The sequence below is a fragment of the Canis aureus genome, chromosome 5 (assembly GCF_053574225.1).
Source record: "Canis aureus isolate CA01 chromosome 5, VMU_Caureus_v.1.0, whole genome shotgun sequence".
Lineage (NCBI taxonomy): Eukaryota > Metazoa > Chordata > Mammalia > Carnivora > Canidae > Canis > Canis aureus.
The window spans coordinates 35458062-35481570 of NC_135615.1; the positions used below are offsets into that span (position 1 = coordinate 35458062).

At 54.4% G+C, this 23509-nt stretch overlaps 3 protein-coding genes across 4 annotated transcripts in view; all 3 read right to left on the minus strand.

Annotated features, from left to right (window-relative positions):
- The window catches only part of SLC23A1 (solute carrier family 23 member 1), a 14607-nt gene extending 2239 nt beyond the window's left edge, over nucleotides 1-12368 (minus strand). The window contains exons 1-15 of the mRNA XM_077897400.1: nucleotides 12181-12368; nucleotides 10795-10856; nucleotides 10028-10162; nucleotides 9414-9571; nucleotides 8619-8707; nucleotides 8391-8458; nucleotides 8042-8223; nucleotides 7809-7929; nucleotides 7385-7541; nucleotides 6930-7077; nucleotides 6278-6383; nucleotides 5988-6117; nucleotides 5746-5889; nucleotides 5212-5307; nucleotides 2769-3035 (exon numbers count right to left, since the gene is read on the minus strand). Of these exons, the coding sequence (XP_077753526.1) occupies nucleotides 2788-3035; nucleotides 5212-5307; nucleotides 5746-5889; nucleotides 5988-6117; nucleotides 6278-6383; nucleotides 6930-7077; nucleotides 7385-7541; nucleotides 7809-7929; nucleotides 8042-8223; nucleotides 8391-8458; nucleotides 8619-8707; nucleotides 9414-9571; nucleotides 10028-10162; nucleotides 10795-10856; nucleotides 12181-12262 (1926 nt within the window). The 5' untranslated portion in view covers nucleotides 12263-12368 and the 3' untranslated portion in view covers nucleotides 2769-2787. The remainder of the gene's footprint in view (nucleotides 1-2768; nucleotides 3036-5211; nucleotides 5308-5745; nucleotides 5890-5987; nucleotides 6118-6277; nucleotides 6384-6929; nucleotides 7078-7384; nucleotides 7542-7808; nucleotides 7930-8041; nucleotides 8224-8390; nucleotides 8459-8618; nucleotides 8708-9413; nucleotides 9572-10027; nucleotides 10163-10794; nucleotides 10857-12180) is intronic.
- Nucleotides 12369-14332: 1964 nt separating this feature from the next.
- On the minus strand, nucleotides 14333-16501 carry MZB1 (marginal zone B and B1 cell specific protein). Of its 2 annotated transcripts, XM_077897461.1 has the most exons (4): nucleotides 16269-16496; nucleotides 15312-15439; nucleotides 14831-14941; nucleotides 14333-14727 (listed from the first exon to the last, which is right to left on the minus strand). In XM_077897461.1, exons 1-4 carry the CDS (start codon nucleotides 16470-16472, stop codon nucleotides 14571-14573), a joined length of 600 nt encoding a protein of 199 aa, XP_077753587.1. In that variant the 5' UTR covers nucleotides 16473-16496; the 3' UTR covers nucleotides 14333-14570. The 2 variants fall into 2 exon arrangements, with proteins under 2 accessions (XP_077753587.1, XP_077753588.1); XM_077897462.1 differs by lacking the exon at nucleotides 14831-14941 and having other exon boundaries at nucleotides 16269-16501.
- A 630-nt stretch (nucleotides 16502-17131) lies between these two features.
- PROB1 (proline rich basic protein 1) lies at nucleotides 17132-23413 on the minus strand. The gene has a single exon (XM_077897404.1). The coding sequence runs from the start codon at nucleotides 21630-21632 to the stop codon at nucleotides 18567-18569; it is 3066 nt and encodes a 1021-aa protein (XP_077753530.1). The 5' UTR covers nucleotides 21633-23413; the 3' UTR covers nucleotides 17132-18566.
- Between the last annotated feature and the right edge of the window lie 96 nt (nucleotides 23414-23509).

Here is a 23509-nt window from a genome sequence, read left to right on the forward strand (position 1 = left end):
ACCCACTTTGATTGCCTCAGGCTGTAGTGTCAGGGCAGTTGTAGATACCTGTGTTAGGAAACTTTTTGGTTGATCAATATAATGGTAACCTTACTTTGGTATAATCTCCATTGGCTTCTGCCCTTTACAAGCCATTGCTGGTCTGATTTGATATTTTGATTCACCTGGGTCATCTCTGTTTTCCCCTCACACAAGCTTATTTATAATACGTTTGTGGCTAGTCTTTATTTTGGGATAGGCTGTCAACCAACTAGCAATTCCCTGGTTCTACATAAAATTCTGCCTCATGGCCCTTCTCAGTTCTTGATACTGTCCTCTGTGCTTTTCTTGAGTTTGTTGGGCTCAAAATTAAAAAGGCCATGTAGTCTATTCTGGCTCACATTCTCCATGGGGGGGGGGGGGGGGGGACTTTGGTATGCCCAGGTGCCCCAGTGTTTTTTAATAGCTCCCTTAAAAGACAATAAACAGGTAGGGTTTTTGTTGTTTTAGTCATCTTGGAGTGCCTAGCTAGCTCAGTCAGTAGAGCATGTGACTCTTGATCTTGGGGTCATCAGTTCAGGCTTCAGGCTAATGACCCCAAGATCAAGAATCTAATGCTCTACTGACTGAGCCAGCCAGGCACCCCAAAATAGGTAGATTTTTAGGAAACTCTAAAGCAGAGATAATCCTACTTGGCTTTCTTTTTGGAGCCATGATACAGCCAGTCCCCTCTGTCTCTAACAACTAAGTACCACAAGTGGCACAGCAGGGTGCCAAATGTGTGAAGCTTACAAATCCTCTAAGTTCAGACAGGGATAAATGAGTTAATTTCCACATACTGCCAAATTACCATAATGTAGTATAATTGGAGATCATAAATTTGAATTAAAGAGGCATTATAACCTAATGATAAAGAGCATAGGCTAGCCAGATTTCTTAGTTGTGAGTCCAGTGATCATGGACAAGTCATGATCTCTCTGTGCCTTAGTTTTCACCTGCTTAAGATGGTAGTATTAATAGGGGCACCTGGCTGGCTCAGTCAGAAGAGCGTGTGTCTCTTGATCTCAGGGTCGTGAGTTCGAGCCCCAGGCTGGGTGTAGAGATGACTAAAAAAAATAAAAATTTAAAAATAAAATAAAATGGCAGTACTAATTGTCTCAGGATTGTGTGATTAATTAATACACATCAATGGGACGCCTGGGTGGCTCAGCGGTTGAGCGTCTGCCTTCAGCTGAGGGCATGATTCCAGAGTCTTGGGATCAAGTCCCACATCGGGCTTCCTGCATGGAGCCTGCTTCTCTCTCTGCCTGTGTCTCTCATGAATAAATAAGTAAAATCTTTAAAAAAAAAATTAATACACATCAAGCACTTAAGACAGTCCTTGACACATAGAAAGTTCTGTTTAAGTGATTGTTCTAGGCTTGGCTTTCATTTTGTTGGAACTTTGGTTGTCAGGGAAACTGCATATTACAACTGCTTAGTTGTTTAACTGGAGAGTCAGGCATCTGCATTACAGGTAGAGATGGCAAGTTTCAGAGCATCGGCTATTCCATTTTGGTTTTTTTGTTTTTTGGTTTTTTTTTTTGTTTGTTTTTAATCTGTTATTCTTTGGGGACACCTGGGTGGCTCAGTGGTTGAGCATCTGCCTTTGGCTCAGGTCGTGATCCCAGGGTCCTGGAATTGAGTTCTGCATCAGGCTCCCCATGGGGAGCCTGCTTCTCCCTCTGCATGTCTCTGCCTCTCTGTTTCTTTCACATATAAATAAATAAATAAATAAATAAATAAATAAATAAATAAATAAATAAATAAATAAATAAATAAAATCTTTTTGGGGATCCCTGGGTGGCGCAGCGGTTTGGCGCCTGCCTTTGGCCCAGGGCACAATCCTGGAGACCCGGGATCGAATCCCACATCGGGCTCCCGGTGCATGGAGCCTGCTTCTCCCTCTGCCTATGTCTCTGCCTCTCTCTCTCTCTCTCTCTCTCTGTGACTATCATAAATAAATGTAAAAAAAATTTAAAAAAATAATAAAATATTTTTAAAAAACAATAGGTTTTTTTTAACGACTTTATTTATTTGACAGAGAGGGAGAGAGCGAAAAAAGCAAAGGGAGTAGCAGAGGAAAAGGGAGCTTGATGCAGGGCTCAATCCCATGACCCTAGGATCAGGACCTGAGCCGAAGCTAGATGCTTAACCTGACTCAGCCATCCAGGTGCCCCAGCTATTCAATTTTGATGTCATTTAGACAGATCCTCCCATCAGGGCCTATGTGGCACAGCTTTAGGGTAATCGAAGTCATCCTGTTCTGATTTTAGGAGTTTTTGTTACCACTATTGAAACAAGGCAGCATATATAAGAGAATTTTCCCTGTTTTTGTGCAGTGTCAGTAATTCTCAATCTATTTCATGTCATAAAGTGTTGTGAGGTTTTGGGGAGGGGGGCTTGTTTTTAGCATACTGAATTGCAAAGATGGGGCTACCTATGGCTAGAGTTTGTCTCATATGGGCTACAATTTCATGCCTAGATACTCGGAAGGCTGAAGGGATCCATATGTCAGCATACTTGTAACCTCAGTGACACACAACAGTTGAAAAGTTCTACCCTCATTATGAAATAGCTAAGGAGTTAAACTCACAATCCATATATTGACTTTCTACCCAGTCCACCTTTCCCTTGAAGAGTCAAATAAGTCACAAAAATGGAAACTGAGTGGTTTTGATTTTCTTTGTTTAAAGAATATTGTGACTTTTCAACCCTTCCACAAAAGACAGTCTTAACGTATGTCCTACCTTTCCTAGGAGTAATTTTTCAGACTTTGGTGCATGCAGATCCAGTTTGTATATTTTCTGGAGGGTCTTCTGGAACTGGAAGCTGGGCTTTTGACCTTGAAGAAAATCCTTTGAAGATGGGGCAGATAGGAATGTATTTCAGAAAGGCAATCCTTTTTACTATGCTCATCCCAATGGGGAAGTCATAGCTCTTGAGGCTCGTAGACATCTCACTGTTGGCATGGGCCCCAGCCTTCCACTGTATCAGACCTCGTTCCTCTAGGCTTCCTGCAATAGGACAGTGAGATTAGCAGGCCAGCAGCCCTCCACTACCTCCCCTCCATACCTCTATAACCTTGTCCTGAAACAGATTTCTGGAATCCATTGTCTTCATTCTCAAGTATTTTCTGGGACTGAGAGGTTACTGAATCCATGATATCTCGGCTCTTAACTTGGCCAGAGCTCTAGGAAACCCTAAAAGTTACTGGTTATAATTAATATCTGTTGTGTATCTAGAGTGTGCCAGGCTCTGTGCTAAGTGCTTTAATTTCATTATTTCATTTCTTCAAAAAATATGAAGAACCTGGCAGAAAGGTTAAGTAATTGTCAGCTTACATCTTTAGTATGGGGCTAACATGCTAAGCTGATGAGGGAGGACCTAACTGTGTCCAGTCTCTGCTTTGGGAGCAGGGAGGGATGTTTAGAAACACTGTAATCAGTACCAATATTTGAATATTAGGGTTCCATATTAGGAAAATAAACTTTTTGTAATACAGACCGCAAGAAGTCAAGCCAAGTAAAATCTTTGTTGGAAGTAGGATATACAAAATGTATTTACATCTAGGGGAATGTTCCCTCGGGAGGTGGAGGGGTGCATGAGGTCTCAGGATCTCACAAGAGGGCTGGGGTGAAAGAAGACTGATGGAGCATTTGCTAAACTAATTTGCCCTTCTGTGTTTGGGCTGTAGATGGGGAAAGAGCAAATGCAAAGCACCCTGTTAGCAAAGTGCCCATCACACAGAAGAAACTGTGTGATTGCATGGTTAAGGACTGGCTTCTGAGTTAGCTAGACCTGAGTGTGAATTCAGGTTGTATAACCTTAGGCAAGTGATTTGACCACTCTGAACTTCAGATTCCTCATCAATGTACATTGAAGGACTACTGAGGATTATGTAGCATAACATACATGATTCCTAGCAGAGATGGTTGCTGATAGGTAGTTGGGTTGAAGGACAGGGGTGTGAGGAACTCAGGACAGTCTGAGGTTGTTAACATCTGGATAGCTTAATCCAGCTTTCCAAATCACAAGGCCCTCTATATACAGCTGTCCACCTGATGCCCTCCATCTCCCCAAGTTCCCTGAGTATTGTGGCTGCCATTTGTCTGGTCCACAACCTGGTTTCCTCTAAGCAGAGAGGGGCGGGTACCTCCCATTAGCCCAAGGGGTAGCTGCTACCAAGAGTTCTCTCATCTTCTGATGCTAAAATCCCTAAAAGGACCATGGCACCTAGGCCCTCCCTGCCCATGCTTCAACCCTGCAGCTGTATTTGGTGGGGGGTGGAGGGCCATCATCCTGCTGCTTCCATCCCTGATTGCCCTGGACTGATGCAGTCTTTAACCTCTGCCTCCACAGAGCTTTCCCTGATCTTCCAGGTCCTCTGAAAACCTCCAACAGGCTGTATGGTACAGTGGCTAGGACACAAGCCATAGACTGCATCCAATGGACTTTGTTAAAATCCCAGATTTGCAACCTTTTAAATCCGCAAATGTTGTGAACTTTAGTGAGTCAACCTCTCCGATTCTGTTTCCTTGTGAAATGGGGTTGATAGTCTCTGCCTAACAGGATACTTGTTGAGACTGAAGTGAGACATAGTGTCATGCCTGACCCACAGTAGATCTTTGGTAAATGTTAACTATGCTTGTTACTTGTTAGAGCAACTGGTGGCATTTAGTTTCTGTATTTTACAGGGCATGGGCCTGTCAGGTTCTCAAGGGCCCATACAAAGTATCTTCCACAATCCCTGCAAAAAGCCGTTATACCAAAGGGAAATATTAGGGGCTCTCCTAGTAGCCAGTGTGACAGGTTGGTTGGCAAAACCCACTCCAAATATGCCAGCAAACTGATGCTTCATTTGTATCTGCCCTAATGTAAGAAAACAAAGGCTCCCAAAGGCACCCCTCAACTTGATGACTATCAAGAAATAGGAAACAAGTCACGGGGCCCAGAGCCTGGGAATAACAACTAGACTTGCTCTCTCGGAGACCTATGAGGCATGTCTGTGCTTCTGTCTAGCCAGTGGTCTCTCCTTCCAGCCTGTGGGCACTCTGCCAGCCCAACTGTTCCTGCTTCTTGCAGGGCCTGCATTGCGTGGGTCCTGGCCACACTTCTGACTGAGGGGCCATCTGTTGGAATGCATATGAGCCCAGCCTAGTTCTGTGTTTCCCTCCCAGGGCTTACCCATACCTGGCACTGTGTTGTCCAGTATGAAAGCAAGGCACCCACCCACGAACATCTCTGTGGTCAGCAGCACAGTCAGAATCTGGTCTACTTCAGGAATGCCTGTGGAATAGGACAAGGCCAATGGGCATGTTGGCAAGTAGACATGCGATGAAAGCATACAAATCCCAACTTTCACACCTATTTGGACCTCTGCCTTTCTCGTCCTTAGATTCAAATCCCAGTTTTGTTGTCTTGGGACAAATAATTTCTCTGAGCCTCACTTTCTTCCTGTCATGTGGAGAAGGACAGTGGTATCTGTTTCCTGGAGCTGTTGTACCTAATAAGTGAGCACATGTAAAGCTCCATGCCTGTCCATAGAAAGTGTATTAGTAAAGAACAGCTGCTCAATAGCTTCTCAGCTTCCGCTTCACATCCAGAGTTGGGCAAGATTTGTGATTCTGTAATATGGTACCTTTTGGGGGCGGGGGGAGCCATGTCCTGAGTTGAGTCCACCACACCTCCTCCCTCCAACCCACACATTCTGACTGGCTTAGGTACCTGTGTTGATGGCACCGGGGTTGGACTCCAGGTAATTGGGCAGCGTGAGCCCAAAGAACATGGAAAATCCGAGCACGAACAGGTTACGGGAGGAGTTCATGTCCACGAACTGCAAGTTGGACAGCCCCACAGCCGTAATCATGCCTGAGGGCACAGGATAACTGCTGGGGTTGCCACGTGGGCAGGGTGGGCTCCACCATACCAAGACTGCGAGGCGACGCCCGGCCACACGCAGCACTCACCGAAAAGGGTGCAGAACATGCCCCCCAGTATAGGGTCGGGAAGCGAAGCAAAAAGGGCAGTGAATTTGCCAATCGTGCCCAGGACTAGCATGATCGCTGCGCCATACTGCACCACGCGCCGGCTGCCTACCTGCAAAGGAGCCAGGGCCAGCTTAGGCCCTGGGGCCAGGCTGGGCAGGGTGAGTTCCGGGAGGGGGGAAGGCCTATTATAACAGCCAGCACAGAGGGGGGCCGGGGCTTGTTTGCACCAAAGACAGGGTAGGGCTTTGTGCCACTCTGTTCTGTGGCACCTTGGTAATCCCCAGAACGCCAATGTTGGGGCTGGACGAGGTAGACCCGTTGCCTGTGCCCAACAGGCCTGCAATAATGCAGCAGATGCCTTCAGTGAAGATGCCCCTGTAAGGAAAAGGCGAGTTGAGAGCTTAGTCCAGGCTCTGACCTGGGTTGTGTCTTCCCCTCACCCTGGGCAGGCAGCTCGCCTTCTTGCGACTGTGCCAAGCTGCAGTTCTCTGTCCATAATACTCCCCACTCCAAGCCAGAGGTAGATCTGGGAGCCAAGAGCCCATGTCCAGAGTGCTAGTCCCAGTGCCCTGAATTTAATCCCTCTGGTGACCCTGGGCATCGATTTCCTCATCTGTAAAATGGGGATAATAAGGGTACCTGTCTCACAGTCATTAGTATATTGCAAAAGAGAATGCATGTGGACAGGGCTAGCTTAGGCACATGAAAGCTTGTCGATGACCATAGTTTCCCTTAGGCTTCATTATCTCAGCTATTCAAAACACTTGGTGAGGAGAGCATCCCCATTTCATAAATACAGAGAACAAGGTCTGGAAAGTACTACTTGATCAAGTCCACACTTGGTTCTCAACCCTGTCTCTATGATTGCTTCCTGAGTGGCCTCTGAGAGGATCAGATGTGGGAGAGGGCAGGTGGCTGTACCTGTTGATGGCATGTACTGGAGGGGGCGGTGCGCCAGCCAGGCGGGCACAAGCATAGTAATCTCCGATGGACTCAATGATGCCCGCCAGCGTGGCACTGAACATTCCCAGAACAGCAGCCGCAGTCACTGTGGGCAGGCCCCACTGACCTGGATCAGAGGGAGATTGGAGGGTGGGTACAGTGCTGCTGGCTGGGTCAGGGAGGGGACTAGGCTAGGCAGTACATGGGAGGGGGAGTGGAGTTTAGGGACCTCCAGCTGGGGTGGGAGCTATACAGTTGTGGGAGCTTATTTGGGATCACTCGGAGCTATGAAGCTGGAGTGAAGCTTTGGGGAAACAGCCTGCCTAGTATCCTATAAATGGACAGCTAATGCTAATTACGTCATCAACTGGATTGTTATCAGGGGCCTCATAGGTAATCTGACTGGAGGCAGAGGGGCCAGTAGGGTGGCTCACAGGGGTAGGGGATGCGGATCCAGGGTGCGATAGTCATGATGTCCCCTCGTGCATCTGTTCGTGCCTGGAAGCCATAAGCTGTAGGGTCTGAGGGCAGCACATTCGTCAGGGTCAGGATATAGCAGAGCAGCCACACGCTCATGATGGCCAGCACAATCTGAAGTGGGGTAGTGTGAGGGGAGCACTGAGGGCCCCGCAGGTCTTGGTCCAGGCTCACCAGCCCCTGACTCAGGCCTAGCCCCAGCCCTTACCCTGCTCTAGCTCAGACCTGGGCCCTTATACCTTCTCTAGACCCTGACAAGGACCTTATCTGTGCTCTGGCTCTAGCTCCTCTGCTGTCCCGGGCCTGCCCCCCAACCTTTGCCCTGGACACAGGTTCAGTCCCTGCCCTAGTCCCAGCCCCAGCTGCCTGTCAGCTCCTCACTGGAAACATCTTGAAGATCTGGACACGGAAGAGAGTGAGACCCTTGCCCCAGCGGTAGACAGGCAGCAGGAAGGTGAGGTTACGCAGGTACTGGGAGAAGAGGACGATCAGAAGAATGGAACTAGGGGCAGAAGACACAAAGGAATGATGGCTGGTAGGCTGGGCTGGGTCCAGGACATGAAAAGGGTGAAAGTGCTGGGGCTGGGCAAAGATCAGGCCTGGTGGCCGCTCACCAAGCTGAGATGCCCCAGTGGGAGCCAGCTCGGTCACCAGCGGCTTGGAAGACAGAGAGGCCGATGAGGGAGACGGTGGGGGTGACCGTGAGAGGTCCTATGTAGCTGAGAAGGGCCCCAGGCAGCCCCATCAGCCCGATCACCACCTCCACCATGCTGGACACCATGATTGCACCCTGGACCTAGAAGAGCAAAGATTAATGTAAGCCACTATGTAGAGGCTCTGACTTCTACATTTTAAAGAAAGCTCCTGGACCACCTCTTTGAATCCTCCAACTCAGCAATGGCCCTCACTCCCATCTAGCTCCCTCCTCAGGTCCAGCCTCTAACATCCCAGGTGCAAACCCACCTCTCGTATCCGCGGGTGCCAGATATGAGAGGTGTTCAGGGGAAGACTCCAGTTACCATAGATCTCCTCTGGGAGCAGAGACAGGGACACACACATGGCCAGGGAACAAAGAGAGGAAGAGAAGGTGCTCCATGAATGTACCCCATGGTCTAGACTCGGGACAGTTGTCCACACTTCCGGGCTCCTGGGCCTCCCCTCTCCATCACAGCCCCCGAAAAGTGTGCCCACCTTCTGGGGGGCATTTCCATCTCTCCAGGGCTAGGATGGCTTTGGCTGGGACCAGAAATGCAAAGGCGCTGGCCTGGAACAGTGGCAGCCTAGAAGGAGAGGCACAGAACGGCAGGGGTGGGGTGGGCAGGGACACAGAGACAGGGGAGATGGGGAGAGAGGCGCACAGAGAGAAGGAGAGAAAAATCACACCCAGAGGCCAAGACACAGAGGGACAAGGGCCAGGGCAGAGCTGAGAAAAGTCACTGTGGCCCTAGGCAGGACTCGAACATTTTGGAGGCCCGAGGAAGAAAACAAATGGAGTCTTTGTCCCACAACCTTCCCTTTTACCTTCTCAACCCCAGCTCCTGACGGTTGAGGAGCCACATGCAGGGAGATGGACAGCTCAGCTCTTGTATCCAAGCTCCACTCACAACCTTCCTCCATCCTCCCACCACACAACCATCTTTTGGCCACCCAGGGGCAGGGTACCCTCAGGAGGATGGGCCATTGAAGGGGCCCACACAGAACCTAAAAGCCAGGATTGGGTGGGTTCTGATTATCCAGAGTGGGGCTTAACAGGGGGAGAGCCCAGATAGGGTACATTCCCTTAAGCCCACCGACTCCCTTCCTCTGAGGAGCCTCAGGGGCCCAGGGTAGGATCCCAGCTGCCTGCCTCTAAGGATGGCTGGGGTAGCAAGTGAGAGCAGATAGCGACTTTTCTCTCCCTAAAAAGAGCCCTCAGAGAAACCACCCGCTCCTGCTGTGTGGACCACTATATGTTGGGGGTGGGGAGGCCAGGGGAGGGCAGCTTACCGGATTCCCAGTGTGGTCTGGATAAGGGTGGTAATGCCCACGCAGGTGAAGATGGTACCGATGAGCTGGCTGACCATGTACTGGTCACGGCCCACACACAGCGCCTCAGCCAGAAGGAAAGGCACAGCAATGGTACCGCTGAAGCATGTCAGGTAATGCTAGGGGATGGGGGAGAGTGCATGGGGCAGGGCCCATCGGGATCACAGGGACACCCTCAAATTCTCATGTCTGCCTCAGTGGACCTGACCCCCTGCTAACCCTAGCAGTGTGTTCACCTGGGACTGAGATTCCTACGTGGGATTCCCAGAGAGCTACTGGTCACACCTCTTTCTGGTTTACTAATCTGCCCCTAGGTTATTCCTGTGGCTTTGTAGAGTGGGTCCTCCTCCCTGTGACTGACGTTCTATTCTGTCTGGCTGGTGACACCTGTTCCCAGAGATAATCTCTCAGGCCCCATCAGACCCCTCTCCCCACCCCAGCTCGGTGACAGTTCACTATTGTTGACGTTAGGTTTCTTTTGCTCTTACCCTAGATAAACTTGTTGGCCAGGAACAGGGCTGGGATCCTGGGGAGAGTGCAGAGTCAGGGTGGGGAAACCCTATGAGAAAACCCACCTGGAAGCCCAGTAGAATGCACAGGTACCAGGGTGGCACATCCTCGATCTTGTACAACATATCAAACTTGGGTTCTGTGGGCAGGGACATTGTGGGATCCCTCGTGGAGGTCCCTGCTGAGCCCACGGATTCATGCTAGGGTAGCAGGGAGAAGTAACTCAGGGTGGAGTGATGGGGACCAGCAGAGTCCATTCTGCCCCAGAATCAATCAGGTAGCCTGAGTGGCCTGTAGGATCCTCAGAATGGGGTCCAAGCCCCACCCTCCCTCTTGGTTCATCCAACCAGCTGTCTCTTGACCTGGCTACCTGTGGCTCCCTCCTCACATTCTTTTGTGCAGGGATGAGTCCACTGTGCTGGCTCCCGGAGGCCTTGGGAACAGGGCATTCTGGCCAAGGGGATGGCCTCTAAGAAGGCCCCAAGGGGCAACAGGAGAGGGGGCCAAAGGGCTGAAGTCTGCGGACAGGCCCTCTTGGGCAGCCTCTGGTCCCACCCTTGCCACTTGGAGGTCCTTGGGGTTTCCCTGGAGGTGGGTAGGTTGGGTCCCTGCTGGTCTTCAAGCAGGAGTCAGCCAGTCCCAAGCTGACCACTCCTGCACCCTCATGGCTACCCGCACCCCATCCCCCAGTTGCTACTTTCTGCCTGGGATAGTCACTCTCAATCGAGTTTGTCGGAACGTTTGTCTCTGCCTTCCCAGGGGGAAAGCACTAGCAGGCTCTCTAGCCACCACCCAAGCCTGTGCCCACCCAGCTCCCACCCATTCCCAGCACCTGTGTCCGGCTCTCCAGGTTCTCCTGGGCCCTCATCTTTGGGGCACAGGTGTGAGCAGTTCCTGAGGAAGAGAGAGGATGGCTTTACGAAGGCCAAGGAGGACTTTAGTCCACACATCAGACATCGTTTGAAGTAAATCTGTAACCAGATCTCCAGCTCTGATTGCGAAAGGCAGGCCTGGGTGGAGGTAACGTATTAACTACGGCCATTGTGGTAAAAGCCACCCAAGCCTCTGCCACATTTACCTTCTGCGCACTTGCCCATCCCAGCCTGCACCTGAGCCTGGGCAAGGGCCCTGTTCTTATTTCTAAGAGAGGGCAGGGTGGAGGTGAGGAGTGGACAGTTCACCAAGCCCTGGGTGGTGCAGAAGAGAATGGCAGTGGGCACTTAATTAGGTCACACTCTGAATAAAACTCTTCCCCACTTTTTAATATCAAGTTAATAATTATCATCATTATAGTCATTCTCCATAATGAGGAATCACTGCCTGCCAAGCAACTGCTATGTATTGCTGTGTTCAACCCCAGGCGTTAGGTGGTGTTAACCTCATTTACCACTGAGGAAACAGATCTAGGAGATGTGATCTGACTGAGGTAGCAAGATTTTAGACACCATTCCAAAACCTTAGGTTGGCCTCAACCCCTGAGTTCATGCTATAAATTAGCCATTAAATCCAATAAAGGGCTGGGGCGCCTGGGTGGCTCAGTGGTTGAGCGTCTGCCTTTGGCTCAGGGTGTGATCTTGGGGTCCTGGGATCAAGTCCCACATTGGGCTCCCTGCAGGGAGCCTGCTTCTCCCTCTCCCTGTGTCTCTGCTTCTCTCTGTGTGTCTCTCATGAATAAATAAATAAAATATTTTTTTAAAATAAATAAATTCAATAAAGGGCTGCCTTCCCCACACATGGCCACTTACCCCTCAGCATCACAGAGGCACAAAACAGATGGGCCTCTGGAGGAGAAGCTGCCCAGGCTGGTCCAGCTTTGCCTGTACCCTATGTCAGGACAATTCCCTTCCCCTCCCAGTCAGGACTGGCTGTATAATCTGCAGCGCAAAATGAAGATTTGGGGCCCCCATTCCAAAAGTATTATGAGTTTTCTTTTTTTAGTATTATGAATTTTAACACAACAACAACAACAGAATATTAAATCAAATTAAACCAAACCTTTCTAAGCACTGGGCCCTGTGCGAGTGCATGTCACCCGGCCACTGAAGCCTGCCTTGGACTCAGCCTGTCCTCTCTTCCAGTCATAGGCCTGGAGCTGGCTGAAGGGACTTGGGGAGGGTCCGAGGAGCTAGGGCTCCTCAGCCATGAGGACAGGGCCTAAGGTTCCTGGTTCTGCCTCTCTCTGTGCTGCCCCAGGGCAAGCCCCCCAGGGCCCACCTACTTCTGGGTTGTTGGGCCCATGGCCAGGCCCTGCTCCAAGGGCCCGTAGGCAGCTGTGCTCTCCAGCTAGGCAGCAGCTTCATGCCACAGCTATGAATCTGGCAGCCTGTCCAGCCTCCAGCTCTTCCTCTGTCTGCCTATCTCCTTGTCTCCTTCCTTGGTTCCTGCTCCCAGGTGTCCCAAAGTTGTCTGACCAGTTTGAAGCTTTGAAACTGCTCCTTAGCACCTTCTTCCCCGCCTCTCTCCACCCCAGTACTCACCAGTGGGCTGTGGAGACAGAGCCCCACCCCTTACATTCTGGTGCACAGTCCCATGGACATTCAGTTCAACCCAAACTACACATGCCATATACACAGAGACAAGGCAGGCAAGTTGCACATGGTTTCTTTCTTTTTTTTTTTCTTAATTTTTATTTATTTATGATAGTCACAGAGGGAGAGAGAGAGAGAGGCAGAGACACAGGCAGAGGGAGAAGCAGGCTCCATGCACCGGGAGCCCGATGTGGGATTCGATCCCGGGTCTCCAGGATCGCGCCCTGGGCCAAAGGCAGGCGCCAAACTGCTGCGCCACCCAGGGATCCCTCTTTCTTATTTTTTAAAAAGATTTTATCCATTTATTCATGACAGACACAGAGAGAGGGAGAGAAAGAGAGAGGGAGAGAAAGAGAGAGAGACAGGCAGAGGGAAAAGCAGCCTCCATGCAAGGAGCCCGACATGGGACTCGATCCTGGGACCCCAGGATCATGCCCTGGGCCAAAGGCAGGCACCAAACCACTGAGCCACCCAGGGATTCCCCACACATGGTTTCAGATACACAAACAAATGGACCCATAACACCCAGACTGTGCTGCAGAGTGTGTCTAAATGACTCCATAGGAACACAGAGGCACCCAGGTCCTTGTCACAGGCTCCCATCTCCACACCCAGTACTACTGACAACTCAGCCGGCTCCGTGGGTACTGGCTCTCTTCCCCGTGACTAGGGGTTCTCTCCTGGGTTAAAGGCCAGGAGGAGGGGCCTCAGGCAGATAGGGAGCAGCAAGTAATGGACTGCAAGGGACCAGGCTGCAGTATAAGTCATGCAGGCTGGGGAGGTCAGGGCCTCCCCAGAGCACACCCACTTCTCCAGCAGTGACCTTCCTCCACCCCCAGAATCAGAATCCCCTATCAGCCCTGCCACTACTGCCACTACTCAGCCTGGGACTTGGTCTGAGCCTCTTTTCTTTTCTCCTTTCCTTTCCTCTTTCCTTTCCTTTCCTTTTTCTTTTCTTTCTTTTTTTTTGTGAGAGAGAGAGAGAGTGTGTGTATGCACATACATACATACATACACACAAGTTGGGGGGGCAGGGTAGGAAGAGAGGGAGATACATTTTTTTTTTTTTTTTGAGGGAGAGAATCTTAAGCAGATTGTGCTCTTATGTGGAGTCTGTTGAGGGCCTCGATCTCACCACTCTGAGTCATGACCTGAGCCAAAATCAAGAGTCAGGTGCTTAACTGACTAAGCCAACCCAGGTGCCCCCTCTTTGACTTTCTAAGCCTCAGTTTCTGTGTCTCTCAACTGGGGATTAGAGTATTTGTTCTGTCCACCTCCCAGGGCTGCTTGCCCACAGGTTCCCATTCTTAGGCAGGGCCCAAGTGGGGTGTTTTCCTCCAGTGCTAAGGAAAGGTCCCAGGTCAAAGGAATTTCTGGTGACAGCAGGACTTAGAGCCAAGATACTGAATCCAGCTTGATCCAGAAACTCTGCCCTGCCTAGTCCCAGGCAGACACATAGGGCCCAACCTTGTCAGCTGGGGTCAGAGGGAAAGTCCAGATGTTGAGCAGCTCCTGGGCATAGACCCAACTATACTAGTGTTCAGGGAGGGGCCCAAACAGTACAGAGTGGCTGAGTAGGTATGCCTGCCAGGCAGCCTGCTCATGGAGTTTTCACTGGTTTTTCTCTTCTCTCGTGATGGATTTGCAGTTTCACCATCCATGCAACTAGGTCCATCCTTTGACAGCTCGCTCACATTTCTAGCCATGACACACCTCACCTACCTCTGGGAAATTGTGGGGAAGCAAGTATATTTGGCCCTCCCTAGGTACAACATCAGCAGAAATGCCAATGTCTGTCCTCCCAGCCCTACAAGAGCCTTTTGCAAAGAAGGAATCAAGAAATCTAGGTCATTGGGTTTTATTTGAGTCCAGAGGGGAAGGCCTCTCCCCTACCCACCCTCTCCTGCCCCCATCATATACCTGACCCCAATGTCCTAAAGCTGGAAGGAGGGAGGGGGCATGGCAGCATGGAAAAGCATGGCCCCCCTGCCCTCCAGGCAGCCTGCAGAGAGGAGTGGGGCAAATCCAGAGGGCACCGCACCTCTCCTCAGAGCCTGACCAGGAAGGGGAGGGAGTTGAACTAGAGCTCCGTCCTTGTGACAGGTGCCTCTTCTGAGCAGGCCCCTTGCAGTCCTCCACACAGCAATGCCTCCAGAGCCCCTTGGCCTTGTTGGTGGGCTTCATAGATCTGGTCTTCTCCAAACTCGCCCAGGTAGTGGAAACATGTCATGGAGAGCCTAGGGGAACCCAACAGGAGCCTCAGACCCCTGCCTGCCCCTCAGGGGGCTAGCCGATCAAGGCTCCAAGGTCTCCATCCCACCCCACCCTCACTCCTGTCACCTGGTGGGCCAGGGGCCCCCTGTGATCATCACACTGATGCTTGGCTCTGGCCCCTTACTGAGTCCTGGGCCTGTGAGACGTTTCACCTGGTTCACTTCTCGAACCCCATAGCTGGAAGCAGCAGGAAGGAGAGGCATATAGCATTAATGGGAGCCCTGCCAGCAAGGGATAATACCCCCGCATGAAGCTGGGCACACTGGGCATTTGCTGAATTCAGAGCCCAGATTCTGATCCTCCCTGATGGGAAACAGAACCAAAGAGGGAAAGCCCCTGGCCTGAGGTCACACAGCAACCTTGTCCCCAAGCCACGTAGCATTCTACTTGCCCCCAGCTCTAGATCTCAGACTTCATTCCAACCAGCCCCCTACCTTGGACCAAAGCCCTAGTGGACTATGTGTCTGGTGTGAGTGGGAGAGTGGGAATCTCTACCCATCAGCCCTACTGCTAGAGGAGGGTGGTAGGGGCCAGATTCTTGACTCACCCCTGCCAGCTCTGGGAACAGCTCTTGTCCAGGACATCTATGTATACCGACTCACTCAGCTCCCACTGCCGCCCGCCTGAGTCAGGGGTGTGAAGTTTGGCCTCTGCCTTTGCCAAATGTTGCCACATCTAGAACAAGGAGGGGTTAAGAGCCAGGGTTTCAAGACTGCTCAATGGTGGGGGAGGGTCAGGCAGGAGCCTGGGTCTCTGGGAGAGAGTGAGGTGGCAAGGGAGACTTTTAAGCAAGAAGCTCTTATCAGGTAGCCTCACAGCCCTCCCCCAGGTTCTGAAAGCTGGGACTGGGTCTGCTGAGGTAGGATCCACTTCCCGGGGTTGAGGTGTGTGGGTAGGAAACACTGAAGTAGGAAGTTAGGCCTGAGCACTGGGGCTCCTTCCCCAGTGCACACCTGCCCATCAGCCATGCTATTTTAAACCATGAGAACAAGGAAAGGAAAAAAAAAAAAATAGAGCCCAGTCTTCAATGACACGTGTACTCATAGGCTTGCCTTGCTCCACAGAGTTACTTAGGCATGCTGGATAGGTTTCTGTGTGAACTCAAGACACACACATACTCATATTCATGCATTCAACCCATGTGCATACATGCACAAATACACCAGTACTCCCCAGTCATGTTTTGGGAAGGAGTCTAGACCTGAGGATAAGCCTGGAAACGGAGGAGTCTGAGAGGATAGGCTGGTGACTCCCTGGGGTCTCAAGATACTGTGGGTTGTCCCAGATTATTTCCTTTCTGTTGGGCCGAGAGATGGGTAAACTGAGGCATGGGGGTTTGGGTGAGGTGCAGTTGTCAGTATCATGGAAAGCTGAGTCTAACTCAGGGCTCAGGGTGGGGGTTTGGAAATCAAAGCCAGTGGTAGAATCTGAGGTAGATGGAGGGGACTGGCTTCAGGAGGGACCTGGACAGGGGCAGGGGAACTGTATGGGGGGAGGTACTCACCTGGTAGGCCACTGCCCTGCAGGCATCACAGCGCAGGTGAGCAGGCATATGAGCTGAGTACTTCTCTTCATCATCCAGCTGTGGGGCAGTGGCTGTGAGTGGGGCCCTGTCCTCAGAGCCCCCTGGGATGGCCCAGGCTCCCAGCAGCAGCAGTGTCAGTGGCAGTGACAGCCTCATGGTCAGTGGAGATGGCTCAGTGAGCATGTGGCTGGGGTGCAGGTGTGCATGTGCATGTGTACAGAGGGAGCCACCCCGGAAAGCCTGACCCAGACCAATGGGGAACCAACAACTCACCCCTCCCACTTTCTTCCTTCCTCTAGGGGCCTAGAGATGCCACGTGTGCATCTCCTCTGCTGGGATCCCCACTGTAGCCAACTGGGCTCCATTTCACAGATAGGGAGCAGTGACATAGGGGGAAGCTGGGCCTGGGCAAGGGCACGTGGGGGCGGATCTCTCCCCTGAAGTCTGGCCACTCAGTGGGCACTGAACTGAGTATCTTGAGGGAAGAGGTGATTTGTGTCATTTTTATGAGCATAGGAAAGCTTAGACAGAAGTGATGAATCCAAGACCATACACTAGAAGGGCCATACTGAAACGAGGCCCCAAGCCTGAGTAACTAAAGCCCATTGGCCACCCAGCCACCAGGATGAATGAGGTTGCCAGGTGTGGTTGCCAGCCTAGGGTTTCCTCCCTGGGAGGTGAGTTTGCTGAGGCCAGGATGTCACATCCATGAAAGACACACGTGGGCTCCTTCCCTGAGCCCTAGAGCCGCCTCCACCCAGACCATACCCAGGCAGAGAAGAGTGTTAAAGGGGGTGTTAGAAGTCGCAGCAGTAAATTAGAAATCAGACAACTTACACCAGTTGTTCCAAGCATCGTGGCTCATTGGATCAGTGATTTATTGCACACCAGGATGAGGTGAGGGGACCAGGGCCCTCCATGCCATCAGAACCCGCATCCCTGGCCATGAGAAGTTGTTCAGGTTATTCTGACTCATAGCTCTCCCAGTCAACTTTCAGCCGAAGGCAGGGAGTCTGGGACTTCAAGGGACCCAGACCGCCTAGGGGCCTGGAATTTAAGTAAGGCATCAATCTCCATCCCTAACAACTGCTCCTAATGGGAACTGTTCTTCCCCAGACTCATCACATATCAGTCAACAAAGCCCCGCCACTTCAAGCTCAGAACTACACACAGACTCACATGTCCTACCCCATGCATCTCTCTCAGCCCTCCTCAGACGCTCCTGCTATCTCAAGGCAATTAGCACACAGGCTCTGGGTCCTGTTCCCTCCTTGCTTTGACCAGTCTGCCGAGCCAGGCCCTCTCTGGGCATGGTTGCCACATCTGTTACTGAGGGAGTGCAATCAGCAGAGGGCTCCAAGTCTCCCTGCCTTGCTCCCCACCCCATGGCATCCCTTTTACTGGCAGCCCTAACCCACCCTCCACTACTCCCAGAGGGGTCAAGAGGCTGAAACATCCTCCCTGTTTGCAAGTCCTTTCTGATGAGTCACTGCATCTGGCCCCCAACTTGGGTGGGAATGGCTTAAACCTCCACTCCTGGCCCCAGGATGAGCCAGCTCAGCTCTGATGGCTTTGAGAAGCCAAGTCAGATGCTGAGGTTGAGGAGAGGATGAGAAGTGGGGCTCCCAGCTGGAGACTATAGCTGCCTCCCTACCCAATCCCCATCTCCAGGCTGACCCTCCATAGCCCCTTCCATATAACTTCCCTGCTCCACCTCCACCTGCCGTCCCCACAGCTCCCTTCCTCAGATCCAGCCTGACCCAGGGGCTGCACTAGCCTTTCCCACATGACCTCCCAGGCCAAGGCTCAGATCCTCTTCCAAAGAACAACAGAGCTGCTAACCACAGTCCTCCCTCCATTGCACCAGCGCCCACTAGCCTACTCCACCGCAGCTGGATCCACCTTCAGGGAGGGACACATCCGCCCTCTGCTGATCCTATTCCTTGTTGCTCCTCCTGAACTCCAACACCCCCTCAAGTCAGTTCCTAGGAACAACTCCAGAGACTCCTCACAAACACACAAACACACCACACTCTGGGGATGCCTGGGAAAGGAGTATACAATTTTGTTGGGGGAGAAAGTAGGCAGCCACTTTCTGAGTTTCAGCTCCATCAGTCCCAAAGTCTCAGATATATCCTCTGAAGGTAACTTCCAGTGTGAAGACTGGGTGGGCTGGGTAAAAGAAAGAGGTGATAGAAGGAACCGGGCAGGGGACTAGATGCCAGAACCCCCAAGGCTATCAAACAGGCCCCAACACCCAGGATAGGCCCTGGGGCCTCACACTGAGAACAAGGACCCCTTGCCGGGCTGGGCTGAACTCGAACTGTTGGGCGGAGCACAGAGGAGCAGAGGGGGAGCGGGGCTGGGGGTTCCACTCACTGGCAGGTAGTACATCCCGTCCAGGGGCCCCGCGTCGGAGGCCCAGGGTACCTGGGGGCCGCTGAAGCCCGCTGGGGCCAGGGACGGTGGCACTGAGAGGCCCGGGAGAGGCCCATAGGCGGGCGGGTAGAGGCCAGAGCCCAGGGCCAGCGGGGTGTAGACGCGGCGTGGTGGCACCTGGGGCGATGGCGGCAGCAGCACCTCTACGTATTGCCCGCTTTCGGGGTCGAAGAGTAGCCGTAGCCGAGGCTGCCGCGGCGCCTCCACAAAGTAGCAACGGCCGCTCTCGGGGTCCACCAGGACCTTCCCCGGGTACGCAGTCCCTGGGGGCCTGCGTGCCCCGTGGAGGGGGCCTTCGAGGGGCCGGTCCGTCGGAGGCGCTGAGGCAGCGCGGGGTTGGGGCGGGCCGGTTCTGCCGGCCGACGCCTGGGACTCCCGCAGGAGAGACGACTGGATCGCAGTCGCCGGCTCGGGAGCTGCAGGAGACGTCTCCACTTCCGGTGCTGTCCCGGCGCTCGAGCTGGGGTGCGCCTGAGGCGAGCGGGGGCACGGTGGTCGGGGTGGCTGCGGCCCTCCCGGGCCCGTGGGCGGCGGCTGGGGTGACGCGCGCGCGCCGCCTAAGGGGCTGCTCCGCCCCTCGCCGTCGGGGACCAGGCGCCGCGCCTCAGCCTCGCGGCTCTCCCCGCCAGCACCGCGCACAACTGCCCCGGCTCCCTCGGGCCGGCGGCCCACGGCCAGTGCCGCAGGCAGGCGGATCTCCGTGCGTGCGAAGGGTTTGGCCGTGCTGTTCTCCGCTCTCCGCCTCAGGGCCCCGTTGGGCCGCGGGGCGTCCCGGGGCACCGCGTCAGGGGACGGCTCTGGGGGCTCGTAGGGGTGCGTCACGACCGGAAGAAAGTCTTTGAGGTAAACCGAAGTGTAGTGAGCTGGGGCTGGCGACGCCAGCGCGGGCAACGCTTCGGTCCCGGACGCGCCGCCCTCCTCCGCGCCGGGTTCCACAGGGGGCGCAGGCAGCCGCAAAGCTGCGGTTCCCGCGGGGAAGCTTGGCGCGTACGTGGTCTTCACCATCTTGCGTACGTCGCGGGGCCGCGGGAGGGCCACGCGAGGCCGTCCCGAGGCGGCCTCTCCAAGGCCCAGGGCTTCCCGGGGCACATCGGCATCCACAGGGCCCACAAGGCGACTGAGGGTTAGCTCAGGCGCGGCCGCTTCTGGCGACGGCTGACTGCCTCGGAAGGCGAGATCCTGCACCTCCCGCGAGGACTGACCTTGCGCCTCGGTGAGTTCCGGAGTCCCAGGTGTGGGCGGCCTAGGCCGCTCCAGCTCTTCCATTCCTATCCCATTCAGAGCTTTAGACGTAGATACTATGGATGAGCCCTGTGGTGTGGGACCCCACGTGTCCTGGGGAGATGGATGCCACGTCCCATTAGCACGATCTGGAGCCTCCCATGAGGACAAGGCCGGTGGATACGCGCTCCTACTGCCCTCTGCGGTACTCCCAACTGCCGGTTGAGGAACCTCCCACAGGGAAGGAGCTTCAGGGGATGGGCTTCTTGTCCTGGCGACACCCTGATTCCACGGGGAAACAGTCGGTGGGGAGGGGCTTCTTCTGCTGACAGTTTCCTCGACAGCGGGATCCCGATTTCCCCATGCACGGGATGCTTCAGGGAACGACGGGCTACTTACCCTCCGAATAGCCCGATTCCACGGGGGCGGATTCTGGGGGGACGGGCAGTGAGGACCCCGTACGGTCCCATTTGGAGCCTGCCACAGCGGGGACGAGCTCCATGGCCTCCCAGCCTTACTCGGAACTTCCCGAGGGCCCCTCGACTCGAAAGGCGGACTCTGTGCTCTCAGAATGGCTCGATCCGGAGTCTGTCGCGGGGACCGAGTCTTAAGTTCCTGACTTTGTGCCTCCCGAGTCTTCTCCCCTGACTGCAGGAAGATGCTGGAACTAACCGGACCCAGCGGCTCGGTGCCCGGCGCGGGCTTGTCGCGCCGAATCGCGCGCTCTCGGAGGCTGGGCCACGGCCGCGGTGCCTTGGTGGGTGCTGAACCATAGTGCACGCGCGGTGGCCGAGACCTGGCCTCCTCCGGGACCTTTCGGGTACTGCGGGCCGTTTCTCGGCTCGCACACTCTGGCTGCCCCGTGGGCCCGAAGGTGGCGCTGCTTGGGGCAGGGGCTGCAGGGCTCAGTTTTCTGGCCAGTGCTGTCTGCACCAGGCCAGCGGCTTCCTGCAGGCGGCCCAGCGACTCGTCCAGGGAGCCAGTGCGCAGGAGCAGCCGGGGGCGCGGTGGTGCTCCCGCCTCCCGCGGCGGACTCTGGGGCCGGGGGCGCAGCTCGATCTGACGCTTGGGCACCGTGCGGGACCTGGCGGGAGCCTCACGCTCCTCCAGCGCCACCTCCACACACTCGAACTGCGCTGGGGTCCCAGGACTCGGCCCGCGGGGCCGTACCTCTAGGTAAGTGGCCCAGCGGGAGCCACCGTCGGGGGCCTGGGGCGTCGGTGTCGCGGGAGCCGGAGTCGCGGGCCCGGGCGGAGAGAGGCTGCGGAAAGCGCGGGCGGTGAGTTGCTGCACCTCGCTATCCGCCGCGTCGGAGCGGCGGAACGGGGCCCCTGCGCCGAAGATGACTTCCATCTCCCCCGACGGCAGCATGCGCAGCTGCGGCTGGGGCGGCCGCGGGCTGGAGCCCCGGCCTCGCGGGAAACCCGAGCCGGGCCCGGGCTGCTGGCGGCTATTCTGGGCGCTGACGGACAGGCGAGGCTGCGCGCCCGCCCCCAGCGCAGGGGCCACCCCGGGCCAATGCGCCCGGCACTCTGCGTCCGGCCCAACGTCCGGGGGCCCTGGAGAACCCGGAGCCGTGTGGTAGGAGCCTGACGAGCCAGAGGAGTCCTGACGCCGGGCGGGGGCCGCAGGCGGCTGCCCCGGGAGCCCAGGCCGGGCTGGCCGGGCGAGCGCGGTCAGCATGGCGGGGCTGGGCGCCGCGCACTACCTCCCTCACGTTTGCCTCCGCCGGTGCTGCGGCTGCCCGCATTGTCCCCGCCCCGCCCGCGGATGTCGTGGGGTCACCGCGCCTTAAAGCGGCCGCGGCTGCGGTCGATGGCGAATCAGTGGCGTCGCCCACAGGACGGCCTTGGGTCCTGGGCTTTACTTTTCCAACGTTCCCCTCTGGCGCGGGCCCGAGGCCTAGGATGGCTCTCCAGTCTTGGGCTGACGGGAAGGTGAGGGAAGGGCAGGTTTGAAGCCAGGAGCTAGGCCTAACTCTGCTCACAGGCTAAGAAACAGGCCGAGCAGGGCCCAGCCTGACGTCAAGCACCATGGCATGTGGGTCAGAATGGGAGCCCGGGGACCAGGACCGGACTTTCGGGGTCTTCTGAGCAATTTCATCTTCCGGTAGCCCCCCAGTGTCTTCCTACCACCGGAGCACACCCCTTCTCTCTGGCCCTCTCATCACTTGTCCCAGCTAGAGTATGTAAGGGTTCACCCACCACCTTCCTTGACCCATCACCCCATGATCTTTGATGGAGCTTTGCTTGGAGGGCTCCCCCAAGTCCCCAGGTTGTACTAGGGCCTCGGGAAGCTGTACCTGGCTGGACCCATTGCCTTTAGTGGGACCATACTGGAAGGGCCTGGGGTGGCTAGCTCTAGCTTTCACAGATGGCCTTGGCACCTAAAACAAGACACTGATGTGGGGTCTCTTAGGAACCTTTGGGGTAGCCATGACCCCTCTCTGAAGCCCTTCTGAGGCAGAAAGAGCTCTGGCACTTGCAAGGCCCTCACTCCAGCCCCCACCACCTCAGGATTCACCCCAGGGACAGGTGCTGGTGGGGAAGCAGTCACCACTTGTCACTGCCCTGGGATGATGACAGTGAGCACCATTTGCCCTTAAACTTCCGGCTTTAAGTTCCTACTATGTTTCAGGCCCTAGCTGGCCTTGGGGCAAAAACACAGCAACCCCCCACCCCATGCACTCACACTGACTCAGGTTAGGCTAGATTGACAAATCTGACTCAGCCTCTGAGTGGGTCCCCTGACTGGGTGTGTCCCCATGATCATCTAGCCATCAGTGATGGCTTGTGAAAGGATCAAGCCTGCCTATCATCTGGTGCTGCACATGCAACTTTAACAAGTTATAGGCCCTTCAGAGACTGTTCCCCACCTTAAAAAAAGACATAGCATTGTCCTTTTCCCTTCCTTCCCCTTGTGAAGATTCAAGCCTCTGTTAGGGGGAAGTGTAAGAGGATACAAGTATGATTCACAGGTGTAACATTCTTGTTATATGATGGTAATGGATTTCCCAAATTCACTGTGGTCTTGGAACCCACTGCCTGTTGTCTCCAGTCAGGGCTTATCACATACTCAAACACACACACACAGCCTTTCCTGCTCTATAGCCAAGTTGGGAGAGTTAAATTTACCAGGGCACTGGGAGTAGGGTGGGGTGTTTACAGGTAACCAGGGGTAACCAGAGCTGTTTACATAGGGAGAGATTAAATACCAAGAGTAGGAAGAACAGTGCCTATTAGACAACAAAGTTGTCCTCCTGTAGGCTAGACCTCCACACCTCTCCTCCCCCTACGACCCAGGGGAGGGAGGGAAGTGGCAGGGACTGGGGACCTGAGCAGCATCCTTTTCTGAGTGGCGTGGAAGGCAGTGGCCCAAGGCCTGCTCCCCACCCAGTCCCTGGTAACTTGATTCTCCCTTCTGTCACCAAGGCCCTCCGGAAGGCAGGCAGGGAGGGAAAAAAAAAAAAAGTGCCTTCTGCCTCTTCCCTGGGAATCAGGCCAGGTGAAGTCTGTTTTGGCAGGGGCCAGGACCCACAGGGACAGGAAGGGCAGGGGTGG

Coding starts and splice junctions, on each gene's coding strand:
- MZB1 (XM_077897461.1), bottom strand. CDS start 16,472: ATGCTCACTGAGCCATCTCCACTGACCATGAGGCTGTCACTGCCACTG. Junction 14,942..15,311: donor TGTTCCCAGAGCTGGCAGGG/GTGAGTCAAGAA, acceptor TGCTGCTTCCAG/CTATGGGGTTCGAGAAGTGA. Junction 14,728..14,830: donor GGGGGCCCCTGGCCCACCAG/GTGACAGGAGTG, acceptor GGGTTCCCCTAG/GCTCTCCATGACATGTTTCC.
- PROB1 (XM_077897404.1), bottom strand. CDS start 21,632: ATGCTGACCGCGCTCGCCCGGCCAGCCCGGCCTGGGCTCCCGGGGCAG.